The sequence below is a fragment of the Cervus canadensis genome, chromosome 16, assembly GCF_019320065.1.
Source record: "Cervus canadensis isolate Bull #8, Minnesota chromosome 16, ASM1932006v1, whole genome shotgun sequence".
In the NCBI taxonomy this organism is placed as follows: Eukaryota; Metazoa; Chordata; class Mammalia; order Artiodactyla; family Cervidae; genus Cervus; species Cervus canadensis.
Window position 1 is genome coordinate 31,931,692 of NC_057401.1, and position 13,902 is coordinate 31,945,593.

At 38.1% G+C, this 13,902-nt stretch overlaps 1 protein-coding gene across 1 annotated transcript in view; it reads right to left on the bottom strand.

The window, feature by feature from the left end:
- C7 (complement C7) overlaps positions 1-13,902 on the bottom strand; it is a 55,678-nt gene that overhangs the window by 20,106 nt on the left and 21,670 nt on the right. The window contains exons 7-12 of the mRNA XM_043488923.1: positions 11,579-11,749; positions 10,066-10,309; positions 7,633-7,743; positions 4,244-4,410; positions 2,810-3,038; positions 337-508 (exon numbers count right to left, since the gene is read on the bottom strand). Of these exons, the coding sequence (XP_043344858.1) occupies positions 337-508; positions 2,810-3,038; positions 4,244-4,410; positions 7,633-7,743; positions 10,066-10,309; positions 11,579-11,749 (1,094 nt within the window). The remainder of the gene's footprint in view (positions 1-336; positions 509-2,809; positions 3,039-4,243; positions 4,411-7,632; positions 7,744-10,065; positions 10,310-11,578; positions 11,750-13,902) is intronic.

The following is a 13,902-nucleotide window of genomic DNA, read 5'->3' on the forward strand; positions in this document are numbered from 1 at the left end:
AGTAGGAAATACAAAACACTCCAGTATTCTTGCCTGGAGAATCCCCATGGACAGAGGGCTACAGTCCATAAGGTTGCAGAGTCAGACACAACTGAGCAACTTGAGCACATCTAGACCAAAGAATAGAGGAAAGGCATCTACATGTCAAGGCACTCTCAGTGATTCTCACTTCCCACATGCCTCTCCCGTTCAGCTGACCCGTGTCAAAAACCAAGCACTCCCTGATAAAACCATCATTTAGGGTTTAAATTTTTCAATAGCAGCCATCATGTATTCCATGCTTCTGCAGAGGGCATTGAGTTTTATGTAATTGCCAGAAGGTCTGGTCTCCATTACCGCAAATGCTCCAGCTCCTCGTCTTCGCATTGCCTGGTTTCTGAGGTTTCTCCAATGCAGGATTTCCCACCCCCACTGGGAGGTGGGTTATTGCATTCTCGGCTCCTTGTTTTCTTCCCTTGAACACAGGGACCCCAAGAGGACCAGCAGTTCCACCCTCCATCCACCCCTCCTGCAAATAAGAGAAAGATTCTTTGGAGAGCACTTAGAGAGAAAGATTTCTGAGCTTAATACTAAGCTTTCTGCAAAGTGGTTATTGAGGGTGGCGACAATTCGGAGTGTACTCCCTTCACACTGTTTACTGAGGTCTTCCACCATGGCCAGGCAGTCCCTGCACGCTGACTAGGATTGTCCACATTAAGACTGCACTAACAAACTTCTTGCAACAATAACTTAAATTTGTGTATTATTTTACAACTATTTTCAAAGCACTTCCACGTGCATTTTTTCATTCATTTACTTCTCACAAAAATGAATGGAGGTGGCCAAGAGGTCTGTTAACATTTTCATTTGATAGGCATGGAATCCAAGACTAAATGGTTAAATGCTACGTCCAGTGCTGTACTGGCAGCCGAGTGCCACATCCTGACTGTAACTCGGTCTTACAGCTGAATCCAGGTTCTTTTTTTATCACCTCACAGTCTCTCAATAAAGGCCCATAAGGTCCTATTGTTAAAGCAGTGATTAGGCCTGAGAAGAACATAGTCCTTTGGGTACCCAGGTTGCCAACCCTAGGGTTGGAGCTGGATAACATGAGGAAATATGCAAGTAGGAGAAATGTGTCTACCTTCTGTCAGCATCCTTCTTAACCTGCAGGCACCTCCTCACTCACTCTGGCCACCTTCCACCTCAGGGCTGGTTCCTGTCTCACAGTTTTTAGTATTTTCCCCATCATGGTCCTTGGGGGAGGTAAGAGAGAATTTGAAGCATATTCTAAGAACTTTTCTTTCCTAGTTAGAAACTAATCAGGAACCACCACCTCACAGCATTATTTTCTGCTAATAGAAGGGGGTGTTTACTGCTCCTTAGCTATTTCCACTGCAGGACCTACATCCCTCTTCCCCTCTCGCCCCCAACACTCACTCCTCAGTATTGTACACACCGAAACGAAAATAATTTGTATAATAATTTCCCCCAATCTTCCTTACTCTTTCTTCCACAGTTAGAAGTTGTGTGTATGTGTGTGCTCAGTCGCTCAGTCGTGTCCGACTCTTTGCCACCCCACGGAATGTAGCCCACCAGTCTCCTCAGTCCCTGGGGATTCTCCAGGCAAGAATACTGGAGTGGGTTGCCATGCCCTCATCCAGGGGATCTTCCCAACCCGGGGATCGAGCCCAGTCTCCCGCATTGCAGGCGGATTCTTTACCATCTGAGCCCTCAGTATTAATAGTAGGTAATAAGAGCTTGATGTTTTATGATTGCTACTCCATTCCTCACCAGCAGGGGGAGCTTCCAGTTTAGCAAATAGCTGTAAATCAAACCTTCAAAGGAATCAATCACAGAGATGGTATTTTAATTTATCAATACTAGTCACTTGGGAAGATATTAGGAGGCAAAGATGCTTTCTTGATGCTTGTCTATAAGCAACCATGGTTTAGTCATCTATTCATTCATTTATCAAACATTTATTTATTAAGTGACTTTATGAATCAAGCCCTATATCAGGCTCCAGGAATAAAGGAAGCAAACAGTTCTGACCTTAAGAAATGAGCTTTCGAGATGAAAGATCCACATAAATAAATATAAAAACAAGTATACACAAATCGTCTCATACTTTGCCTACTCATAAAGTCAACTTCATGTTGACTTCAAGCACCAAACGCTCTGTTGAGCACACAGCTGTTGTTCAACAAATATTTGTGAATGAATGATTAATTGGTGGGGACATAATGGAAAATAGAAACAGTGGTGTTTCCAAAGGCTTGCCACCAGAAAGGTTAGTGAGTTCAGACAAAAGCTCTGTAGGCCTAAGTTAAGACAAAACTTTACTGAGATGACCATGGAAGGATGGAACATGTTTCAGGCAATAAATCTATTCTAATAGAGAGTGGAGAATTGAAGGCAGGTCTGTTAGTTCAGGGGCTTCCCTGGTGGCTCAGATGGTAAAGAATCTGCCTGCAATGCAGAAGACCTGGGTTCATTCCCTGGGTCAGAAAGATCCCCTGGAGAAGGGAATTGGCAACCCATTCCAGTATTCTTGCCTGGAGAATCCCATGGACAGAGGAGCCCGGAAGGCCGGTTCATGGGATCACAAAGAATCAGACACAACTGAAGCAACTAACTTTCTGTTAGTTCAGATGGGGAACTCAGTGAGACAGCAAAGGGCCCTGACCCCAGTAGCTATAATCTGGAGGTGGAATAGAGAGGGAGAGTCAGATTCAAAACCTGATGAGACTTCCCCCTATCCATACATGAAGAAGCACAATCTCAGAAGCGAGAGGGAAAGTGGCCACCATAAATGCAGCACACTGACCTGCTTGATCCCCTAAGAGGACTCCTTGCTCACACGCCACACCAGACGTGTTTGGTTTGCAGTAACATTGACACTGGGTTCCCTGAACAGTGGCCATGCCACCGTTTTGACAAGGCCGGCAATGGCAGGGGTCAAATTCATCCAGATACTCCTCGAAGGCCCGTTTCAGGTACAGCTTTTTCACAGAGGCGCAAGGTACTTCCTTGACCAGTTCATACAAAGGTGTTAGCTACACAGATGAAGACATCACATGGTCAGGAATCAGAGTTTTAGTAAGAATATTTTCCTTCCAGCATTTTGGCTCACCGCTATGAAAACAAAATCAAAAGCCACTCATCTTCATTCCAACTATTTCTGGTTCAAATAAAAAAAGAAAGCAACCCACTTTCTTCACAAGACAAACCTAGGGAAAACTAGAACCAGATAAGGAAGGAATCTTTTTTGCATTTTGTGTGAATGCATAAAATTTTTTAAAACCAATAGGACCTTCATTTTCTAGTTATTAAAAGATTATTTTGAAGACCACACATTTCCACCCTTGCAAGATTCAGGTTCTCTTCAAGGTGATGTGCCACATTTGTTGTAGACTATGCATTTAACAATTTAACATGTATAAATCTGCAGCTGTTTTTATTGGTGCCTGTCTTTTTTTTTTTTAATGAGTGTCACAGATCAAGTTTTTGTGTGTTATATTCCTAACACCATTTTCCCCATAAGCCCTGTGGTCTTTATTGCACAGTTTTGCCTAACTCTCTGATTTTTAGGAACACATATGTTGTGTTATACAAGAACTGACTGTACCAATAAAACATCCTAAAATTCTGCCAGTCAAATTGATTCTATCTTTTTAGAACTAACCTGCATGACTCCAGAAACTGCTAAGCCATGGGCACAGGAAGAAAGATGACCTGACAAACCTAATACTAGACAAACCTAAGTACCTTCCTATTGAAAGAATCTATAACTCCTCTGAATCAGGGACCAGGAAAGCATAACCAAAATTAGGTCAAATGCTATAAGTGCAAATTTTAGCATTAATTTCTCTTGGGATTTACAAGACATTTAACCTTTACAACTGAAATATGGACATACAGGATAATGAAGCTTCTGTTTCCAATTAGGTATGCATTCATTTCACTATACAAGCCATAACTGGGATACAGAAAACACTAATTACAACCTTCTCTGTTTAACCACCTTGATTTAATCTCACTCTCCCAGTGCAAATAAACATGACTGCTTTCTGGTGCTTTCTTCTTTTTTTTCTTTCTTTTTTTTTTTTTTTTTAGTTTTTTATTGGAGTACAGATGATTAACAATGTTGTAACAGTCTCAGATGCACAGCAAAGGGACTCAGCCCTACATAAACACGTCTCCATTCTCCCCCAAACTCCCCTCCCATCCAGGCCGCCACATAGCACTGAACATCACATACCTTTTGTTTTATGACTTCTGGAAGATCAGGTACAGATCCTGCCCAGCGAGAATATCGTTGTTTGTTTCCAGCAGGATTGTCCAGGTCCAGGTAACTAAGGCCAGCCATTAAGCCAGAACGTCCCCCTCTGACAAATGGGACCCCTCGCAACACATTGTCCCCGCTTTCTACTCAAGGAAAAATCAAATAAGTTCAGATGTACAAATGAAAAGAGAATGAGAAAATGAAATTGAAAGTCTATCAAGTATTTTAACACAACCCATTCAACTGTATGACATTCTGGGAAAGGAAAAACTATGGAGACAGCAAAAATACCTGTGATTGCCAAGTAGGAGGGATTTTTAAGATCGTTAAAGGATTTCTAGAGCAGTGAAATTGCTGTACATGAAACTATAATGGATTGTTATTGAGTTGCTGAGTCGTGTCTGATTCTTTTTCGATCCCATGGACTGCAGCCCGTCAGTCTTCTCTGTTCATGGGATTTCCCAGGCAAATATACTGAAGTGGGTTGCCGTTTCCTACTCCAGGGGATCTTCCCAATCCAGGGATGGAACCTATATCTCCTGCATTGGCAGGCAGATTGTTTACCACTGAGTCACCGGGGAAGCCCACTATGATGTTTACATGTCATTATGTATTTGCCCGAACCCACTGAGTATACAGAACCCTCATGTAAACTATGGGCTCTGAGTGACTATTCTGTGCCGATATGGGTGCATCAGCTGTAACAAATGAACCACTGTGGCCTGGATGTTCATAGTGGAGGAGGCTGTGCCCGTGATTGGGGATATAGGGATTCTCTGTACTTTTTGCTCAATCACTTAGTGAACCTAAAATTACTCTAAAAACAGTATCTATTAAGAGAGAAAAGAAAACAGACACAATCATTCCCTAATAGTAGATGATTATTAAGAGATTATTATTCATATTCTTAATGTTCTTAGTGTAATAAGAATATTTGTTATACAGGTGACTGTCTTGCTTCTTAGAAAATACATGTATATACTTAGGGATGAAACATCATGTTGTTTGAAACTTCCAAGTGGTTCAGCAAATATTCATATATTTTAAATACATATTTTTGTATTGCTGACAGTCAACATTATAAATACTATACATAGATATATATATATAAATATATCCAAATAATAATTATTACATATAATGGATGGGTACATAGGTGTTTATTACTCTGTTCTTTCAACATTTCTGTATGTTAGAAATTTTTCATAAGAAAATGTTGGGAGGGAAAGTTCATTGCATCTGGAATACTATAGTAAGCAAAATGCTGTTAATTAACAGGCATACATTAACACATAAAAAGTGTCTTAAAAAACTCAAATACTAATCAAATCCCTTTTTTTTTTTCATATCTGTGCCTTATAATTTCAGAAATATTTTCATCTCCTTGTGTAGCTGATTTCTACACTGATCATGACCGGAAATTCCTAACTTGCTGATCAGAGGTTGATTTTCATTTCCTTTTTTTAATCAAATTTTACAATTTCATCCAATTTTACAAATTTAAAAATTACAGTTTTATAATCAGAAGTTCATATTTTTAATAAAAATACCTGAGTGCGTCCTCATCTTCCTTGTTAGTTACATTTTTAATATACAAATAGAACCACTTTTAAAGCAATGTATTGCTAAGTTCAGTCCCTGAACTACCAGAATCACCTGGAACGACTGCAGATTTCTCATATCAGACGGATATCTAGAAGGAAATAGCTGGGAGAAAAGCCATGGCCTGAGCAGCTGATCAGGCTAACCAGGTAATCCTCATGCATACCAGAGTGTGAGAATTACCACCTTAACTGATAAGCTTGTTTACAAAATACAGAGTATAAGAAATCGGCTTTCATATTTATTTTTAAGCCTGTAGCTTCTCTCTCTACACTTCAGTAAACTCTCTGCTCAGCTGGCCCTCTTCCCCTAGACAATCGGCCCAGGACAACAGCAAAGGGTCCAGACTATGAAGCCAGACATTGGAATCTCAAGCCCGACACCAACTGTAGTCTTAGGTAACCTCTCTGTGGCTTGTGCCCTTGTCGGTAAAATGGAGATATGGAATAATATCCAACTCTTAGGTGGGAGTATATTGGTTAATTCTTATAAATCACTTAAAATGGTGCTGGGCACATCATAAGTGCTACCTGTTTGTTAAGCCTGAAAGAAATAATAACACAAAATAAAATTGATGAGCCACTTCTGACCACCAACCCAGCTGATAGCTGATATTAACATCTTTTCAAAGCTCCCACTTTCATTTCTATTTCCAGATCATTGTATTTCCACCTTGTTCAACTACTTGTCCTTCTCTTTTGTCCTGTCCGCTCTAAGAAGACAGGCTCTCTCTCTAGCATGTTCACTGCTGCCTCACCAGTGCCTAGAACAATTTCTGCAGACACTATAGGTTCCATCAACAGTTGATGAATACAGTAAGTAAATGAGGAATTAAAGCCTGGCTTAACAGTGTCTCCCTCCTCCTTGCATTTATCTGCTGAAGAATCCTCACTTCCTTGATGAGGACCTTAGCACCTGCAGCAGTCTTCCCCTCATCCCAATTTCTGCCATCATCCCAAGAGAGCTTGAGCCCCAATATCACTCCATGGCCTGACACATTTCATGGCACAGTCTCATTCCCATCCCTACCACACTAAAAATCTCTTCATGTTAGGCAATTAAGTCTTAATTGCCAAATCCAATGAAGAATCTTCAGACTTTCTCTTACTTAACTTCACTCTAGCACTTCTCACTATCAGCTTCTTCTCTACCTTCCATTTTACTCATCTCTTCTGGTTTTTATCCTATCAGATTATTCCCTTTCAATCCCTCTTGTTTCACTACAACTTTATATTTGTCATCTTTCATTTATTCGCTCCCTGTATTGAATCCTTTAATGGCATCCCTCGCCATCAGGATGAAACCCAAACTCCCTGACACAGTGTCTAGACAGTCTAGACAGTCTTACCCTTCCAGTTCCTTCTTCAATCACTCAAAGACTAACACACCACCTACCCTACTCTGCCACCACCATCACCAAATCTTTGCCTGCACTGAACATCCATGTTACAGAGTGGAACTGAAGCGTCCCCTCTTGGTGTCATTTTTCTAGATTGGTTTGCCAACCATCCTCACAGGAGACAGGGGTGGTGTACACAGAGGACATAGTTACAGTGCCCAGGACATACTCAGTGAACCTTCTGTTCTGCATGATGGATCACTGCCATGACATCCGACAGAAAGATCACAGGTACAATAGCCAAGTGTTTGAAAAACGCAAAATAGAATGCCTGCTGAAATGTCAAAGTCCCTTGGAGACCAGGAATTAACCACAAGGGGGATGGAGGTAAACTTGTAATGAAAATTACCCGCTTCTCATTTACCTGAAACCGATTTTAAGGCATCATCCATCGTTGTGCATTTTTGTTTTGATAATGTAAACAAAAACTGGAAATGTGAGGAAGCACATTTCTTCTTATCCTCTGAATGGAAATCTGGGGGAAAAAATTTTAAACATGCTTAGTTTCCACATTTGTTGAAAATCTCCTTTGAGATGCCAGGTGTGAGAGTGGGAGAAGAGGTTGTTTCCTACCACTGTGGCCATATAATCAAAAATGATATGATGTGTATATTTTCAAGTACTCTAGGAGGATCAAGGGTCAGAAAAAGCAATATTTGATCTTTGTTATAAACAAAATAAGATACATGCATATATTTAGGGATAAGACATCAACTGTTTGTCTCACTTTCAAATGATTCAGCCAATATTGACTTCTAATGTCTTTGACCAGAGGGTGGGGTTACATGGATGATTTCTATATGAAATAGTGGAGGGAACTAAAATTGAACACCTCAGAGTTTAATATCTTTCACCCAACCACAGTCAGCTTCTCAGGCACAAGGCAAATAGGTAAAAATCAATATGCAATGGCCTCCAGCCCACCTACTGGAGATGCCAAAAACTGGGTGTGGTTCTACAGTAATTAATTCCTAAAACCCTAGTTCTAGTGCCTCAGTCTCTCCATCTTTAACATCTCTGGTTTCTACATTTTCTTCCAATGACATCTTAGATGGTTATAATTTCTATTCATTATCAATTGGAATTTTGCCAATGTAATTTTTAAAAAGAGGATAGAAAATAATAAAGAATAGAAATACATTTTTATTTTACTAACAATATTATAATAAACACAATATTTCTTAAAGAACACTTGTATGTATCATATCCCAGGAGTCTTGATTAATTTCAATTAAAACTTTTGGGAGGAACAGAAACTGCTCGAGTAAAATTTTTACTCAAAATTTTTACCAACTCAGAAGGCTTTTTTTAAAATCCTCTTCATTTCTTTTAAGTGTTAAAGAAAAAAAAATGATCATGAAACTGAGTTTAGATCAAGCCATTTTCTGGATTAATTCCCCAAAGAAATATTGCCTCTGTTGTTGCTACAAAAACCTGTACTTGTGCATTCATTTCCAACCTGTTGAGGCTGGAGAAGTTCACATTCTAATTGAATCATAATTGGTAAAAAAAAAAAAAAATTAAGCCCTAGGGGGGAAAATAGTCAATGGAAACAGAAAATATTGTGGTTTACCCACAAGACAAGGTTATATTCCTCCTCTGAATCTCATCTGAAAAGTCTTACTCTCCTCCAAGGTGGTAAGAAAGTCTTGACTGAAGAATAAGGCACTGAAGAGGTGAATTTGGATAGAGAAGCAAGTGTGGCCATGAGCTTCAGGACAAAACTGGGAAGAAGTTTGGACTTGGCCCATAAATAAGTGAAGTTTCTCAATTGTGTCCGACTCTTGGGGACCCCATGGACTGTAGCCTACCAGGCTTCTCCATCCATGGGATTTTTCAGGCAAGAGTACTGGAGTAGGTTGCCATTTCCTTCTCCAGGGAATCTTCCCGACTCAGGGATCGAACCCAGGTCTCCCGCACTGTAGGCAGATGCTTTACCCTCTGAGCCACCAGCCAGGGCCAAAAGGTCTTTGGAGAGGAGGAACGGATCTTAAGACTCACATGCTCCTCCAACATGGCGGTAGCTGGTGAGGAATATCCTCTCACTGTGGAGTCAACCAAGCATGAACTCAGTAGTGTGCCCAGTTTCTAACAAGAATCAGGCAATTCCAGCAGCAACATAACATAAGGATAAAGCTAAGCTGATGCTGGAGCTAGTTAGACCTCCTTACAATCTATATGCCTTGAGATGAGTCTCTTCACAGCACTGAGTCTCCATTTCTCAGCCTGTGGGGCAGGAGCCAGAGTGGACATCTCACTGGGTAGCAGTGAGGACCATTGCTGACATAGAAAACTCACCTGTTGAGAAGGAATCAATAAATTTAAGCTATTGTTACAAGTCTTAGGTAGTAAACAAACTTGTGATATTCAGAGCAGATTTGTTTTTAAAGGCATGTGAGTGGTAAAGGCAAATAAAAAAATATTTCATTGAAACATTTTGATTTCTGAAATATTAGTTAAAATCCTCATCAGTTTTCCTCAAGGAATATTACTTAATCTGAGAAATGGGGAGATCAAAAAGTATTATAAAAACCCAACCAACATCCTCTAGAGATAACAACAATGGTAACAACTTAACTCTCATTTCAGGATACTATCCAAAAGAGTAGGCAAGCTTTTTCTTAAGGCCTGGAAGGTTTTGTGTAGAGTATAATGGATTAATACAATTTTGGATTCCTTTGCAATTTAGCCACTATTTGTCATATTTTAAAGCTCTAAAGTTTAAGTTAACTATAGGTTATTCCCCCCATTAAAATCCTTGCAATGCTTATATATAGCAATGTTTTTAATACTCTACCAAATTTTTTGGCTTTTTCTGAGTCCATGTAGAAGAAAACTTTGTATTCTCCTCCTAAGGACCCAGACTGAAGATAATGTGTTCCATACTGGTCAATCAATCTTCGGTAGGCGCTGTAGTCATACAGAGAGGGAAGGTAAGAGAGTTCCTTCCAGAATGACTCAGCCAGTTGTAAAAATTCCGGATTGTTATTGATAAACTGAGCCACTTCAACAGTGTTCCGAAGAACCAACAATTGATAACTCTATAGGAAGAAAAAAGAGTAAAAGGCGTTTTAGGTTGAAGATTAAAAGGCAACGGAAATATTTTCTGGTCCAATGTCTCCATCAACAGTCACCTACATTAATGCAGACTTTATGAATTTTTGTTTTTAATGCATAACGAGGTCTCTTCTGAGCACACCCACTTGAAGCAATCTAAGGAATTTTTGGAATCTCAAACAGGAATAACATCTGAGTGATGACTTCATAACTTGTTTTATAACTAACTTTTAAAACCCCAAGACAAAATTGTTGTGCTCTCCTCAGCTAGCAAAAAGGAATCAGCATCATTAACTACTAAATAATCTCACAATTAGGGATATGATGTCCTTAGAGTCCACATCTTGACAATGACTTTATCAGTAGGGTGATCATCTAATTTACTTTTCATAGTGGGGTATTTACAGGGTAAGCCACTTTATAATGAGATCTTTTAAACCCTTCCTAGGCATCTTTTCATGATATCCAAGACAGAGTTAACTTACACCAAATTCTCACTTATATGAATAATATAATATGAATATGATAAATGTTTTTACACTCATATTTGCACTTAGTCATAAAACAAACAATATCTATATTCCTTTATACCTTGCTTATGTGATTTATTTATCAAGTTACTGACTTTAAGAATGAGATGAATTGTGCGTATTATGAATGATAATCAGCCTGAAAAATCCTTCAGCACTAAGTATGTATCAATAAGTACAATTCATCTCAACTGTTCAGGTTGCCCGTGACAAAAGTCTTAGTATCTCAAAACAATAGAATATCTAAAGTTAAGTCTTTTAACTCCTCAGATGAAAATGTTGGTCTTTCCAAAGTAATAAGGTATCTTAACATCTTTTATTGTAATACACCTCTCTGAAAAACTTTAGTATTAGTGTTTCAGAAGCACATCTTCATTCGATTTTTGAAATTGTATATAACACCTATAGTACCATCAGTAATCATGAATTAGAAATTTAGGCTAGTGTTAACTAGAAGATTTTAAAGTTATAAGTTTTTTTTAGATTTTTAAATAAGAACAAGTAATGAGAAAATAAAAAGTGTAAATAAATACAATACGAAAGAGAATTAACAAGACAAAAGCTATACCTTTTAAAGAAGTATATTGGATTATCTCTTTGAAGAAGATACTATGCCCTAATTAAAAAATGATAGCTGATTCTTTTGGTAAATACATTTTTGTTAATGTTAGAAATACTTAAACCAGCAAAATATGGAAAAGTTAATGAATATTTCACACTAACCTTTTTCTTAATGAGTGTATTCACATTTGAAGAGTAACTGTGTGAAGAAGATGAAGAACCAAAAAAGAGAAAACGTCCTTTACTAGATGATGAATGTTCTGTTGATGTTTCTTTTACATAAGCCCAGGTACTATTGTAAAATTCATTATTAAAATCATTATTTATTTTCACCTATAAAGAAAATGAAAATTTTTGCTATGAGCAAATTAAGGTCTTAGATGTAACCAAGAATAATTTGTCATGGCTTCCCTGGTGGTGCAGAGGGTAAAGAATTTTCCTGCAATGTAGAAGAACTGGGTTTGATCCCTGGTTTGGGAAGATCCCCTGGAAAAGGAAATGACAATCCACTCTCGTACTCTTGCCTAGGAAATTTCAAGGACACAGGAGCCTGGCAGGCTACAATTCTTGGGGTTGTGTAAGTCAGACATGACTTAGTGACTAAACTACAACCACCACACCTTAAATATGTACCATAAAGAAAATGAAAAATTTTGCTATGATCAAATTAAGGCCTTAGATGGAACCAAGAACCTTTCATCATGGATCCCTTAACATGGATACTTTCTTCACATGATCTTCTCCAAAAGACAAAGCTCCTCATTAATGTAAAACAACAGTGATTCTAAGACCAGGCCTATACAACTGTAAAAAAATAGAGTTCATTATAATAATTACTTAGTCCATTATTACAACAATTAGTGCATTATTAGAATTACTCCTTGTCAAGCAGGAGACATAGTATTAATAACAGCAATCCCATGTGATTCACAAAATATGTTTGTGTACAAACATCTTGCATTTTCCTTTAATGCCAGCATTTAGCCCAGAAGTGAGCAAATTACCAGAATTACACTAACAGAGACCTACGAAGCAGCTGGCTCTTGACTTTTCATCCAATAGACGGACACAGAGATGCAAACAGGTGATATGAACTAGTTAGATCTTTGGGACTTGGTTTTTGAAATGTTCTATATGATCCATAGTGGATTTAAATTTCTACTTCTGTTAGACTTAAATTAATGCTAAGATTGGAATTGCTTTTCCTTTGCTAGATGGTAGAAGAAAAAGCCATCCCAGAAGAATTTTAAAACCGACAACAGGATAGTCACGTGTGTCTGAGAAGTGACAGCTCCAGCATTCATGGAGAAGACTATCATTTCTTTATCCTTTATTTTGTCCTAGATCAAGAGTCAAAATGAGGGCCGTCAAGTAATATAAATGTTGGAAGCATCCAGTGGAAGGTAGGGTAATGAAGAAGTGAGCATACATCCCATCTAAGAGGGTCTAAACATTCAAACCGATCAGACAGTCTTGTATGTTACTACAAGTTCTAGTATTGACAGATACCTGATGTCTCAGGAAAATATATATATATATATATATATATATATATATATATATAAATCTTCATAAAAAAACTGTAATTTTTTAAATCATAGGCAACTAACTTGCTAAAAATGTGAGTCACCAGGAGAATAAAACAAAACAAGCAATATGACTCTCAGTCTGTTCTGTATGAACATTCAAATCAGTAACTCTCCTTTCACAAGTATTTGTCTTTTATTATCTGTTTATATACATCTGTATTTAAAATCAAGGTATAAAAAATGCAGAGAAAACTTAAATGATGAATATGATACATTTTTTGGAGAAGGAAACGGCAACCCACTCCAGTATTCTTTCCTGGAAATTCCCATGGATGGAGGAGCCTGGCAGGCTACAGTCCATGGCGTCGCAGAGTCAGACACGAATGAGCTACTTCACTTTCACTTTTCATGATACATTTTTAAAACAAAGCTAAAAATAAAATACAATATTATGTAGCCATCGTAAATGATGCTTGTGAAGACAAACTATTCATGTTAAATGAAAAAGCAAGTATAAATGTGATATTTAGAAATCCAGTTAACTACAAATATGTAAGTATATGCTCAGTCAAAAAAAAAAAAGACTAGAAAGAAATTCAGCAGAAGAATGCCAGGAAATATTATAATACTTTTGTCACTACCCATGTTAAAAATTAGGCATGCCTTCTAAAAACATGCCAGAAGAGAAGAAAAAGTGGATTTAGCTATACCTTTTATTTCATCAGTATTTTCAATATATTATGCAATTGACTTGCTTAAAATTCAAGTGCAAAAATTCAGCTCAAGTCAAAATGAAGAATACACTATTATTCTTGACTACAAAGAGGATATTATCATTTTTATTATTGACTATAAAGAGGACATTATTTTTTTTGGCTGCACCATTGGCATATGAGATCTTAGTTCCCCAGCCAGGGATGGAACCTGAGCCCCTTTCCATGGAAGCACTCAGAGTCT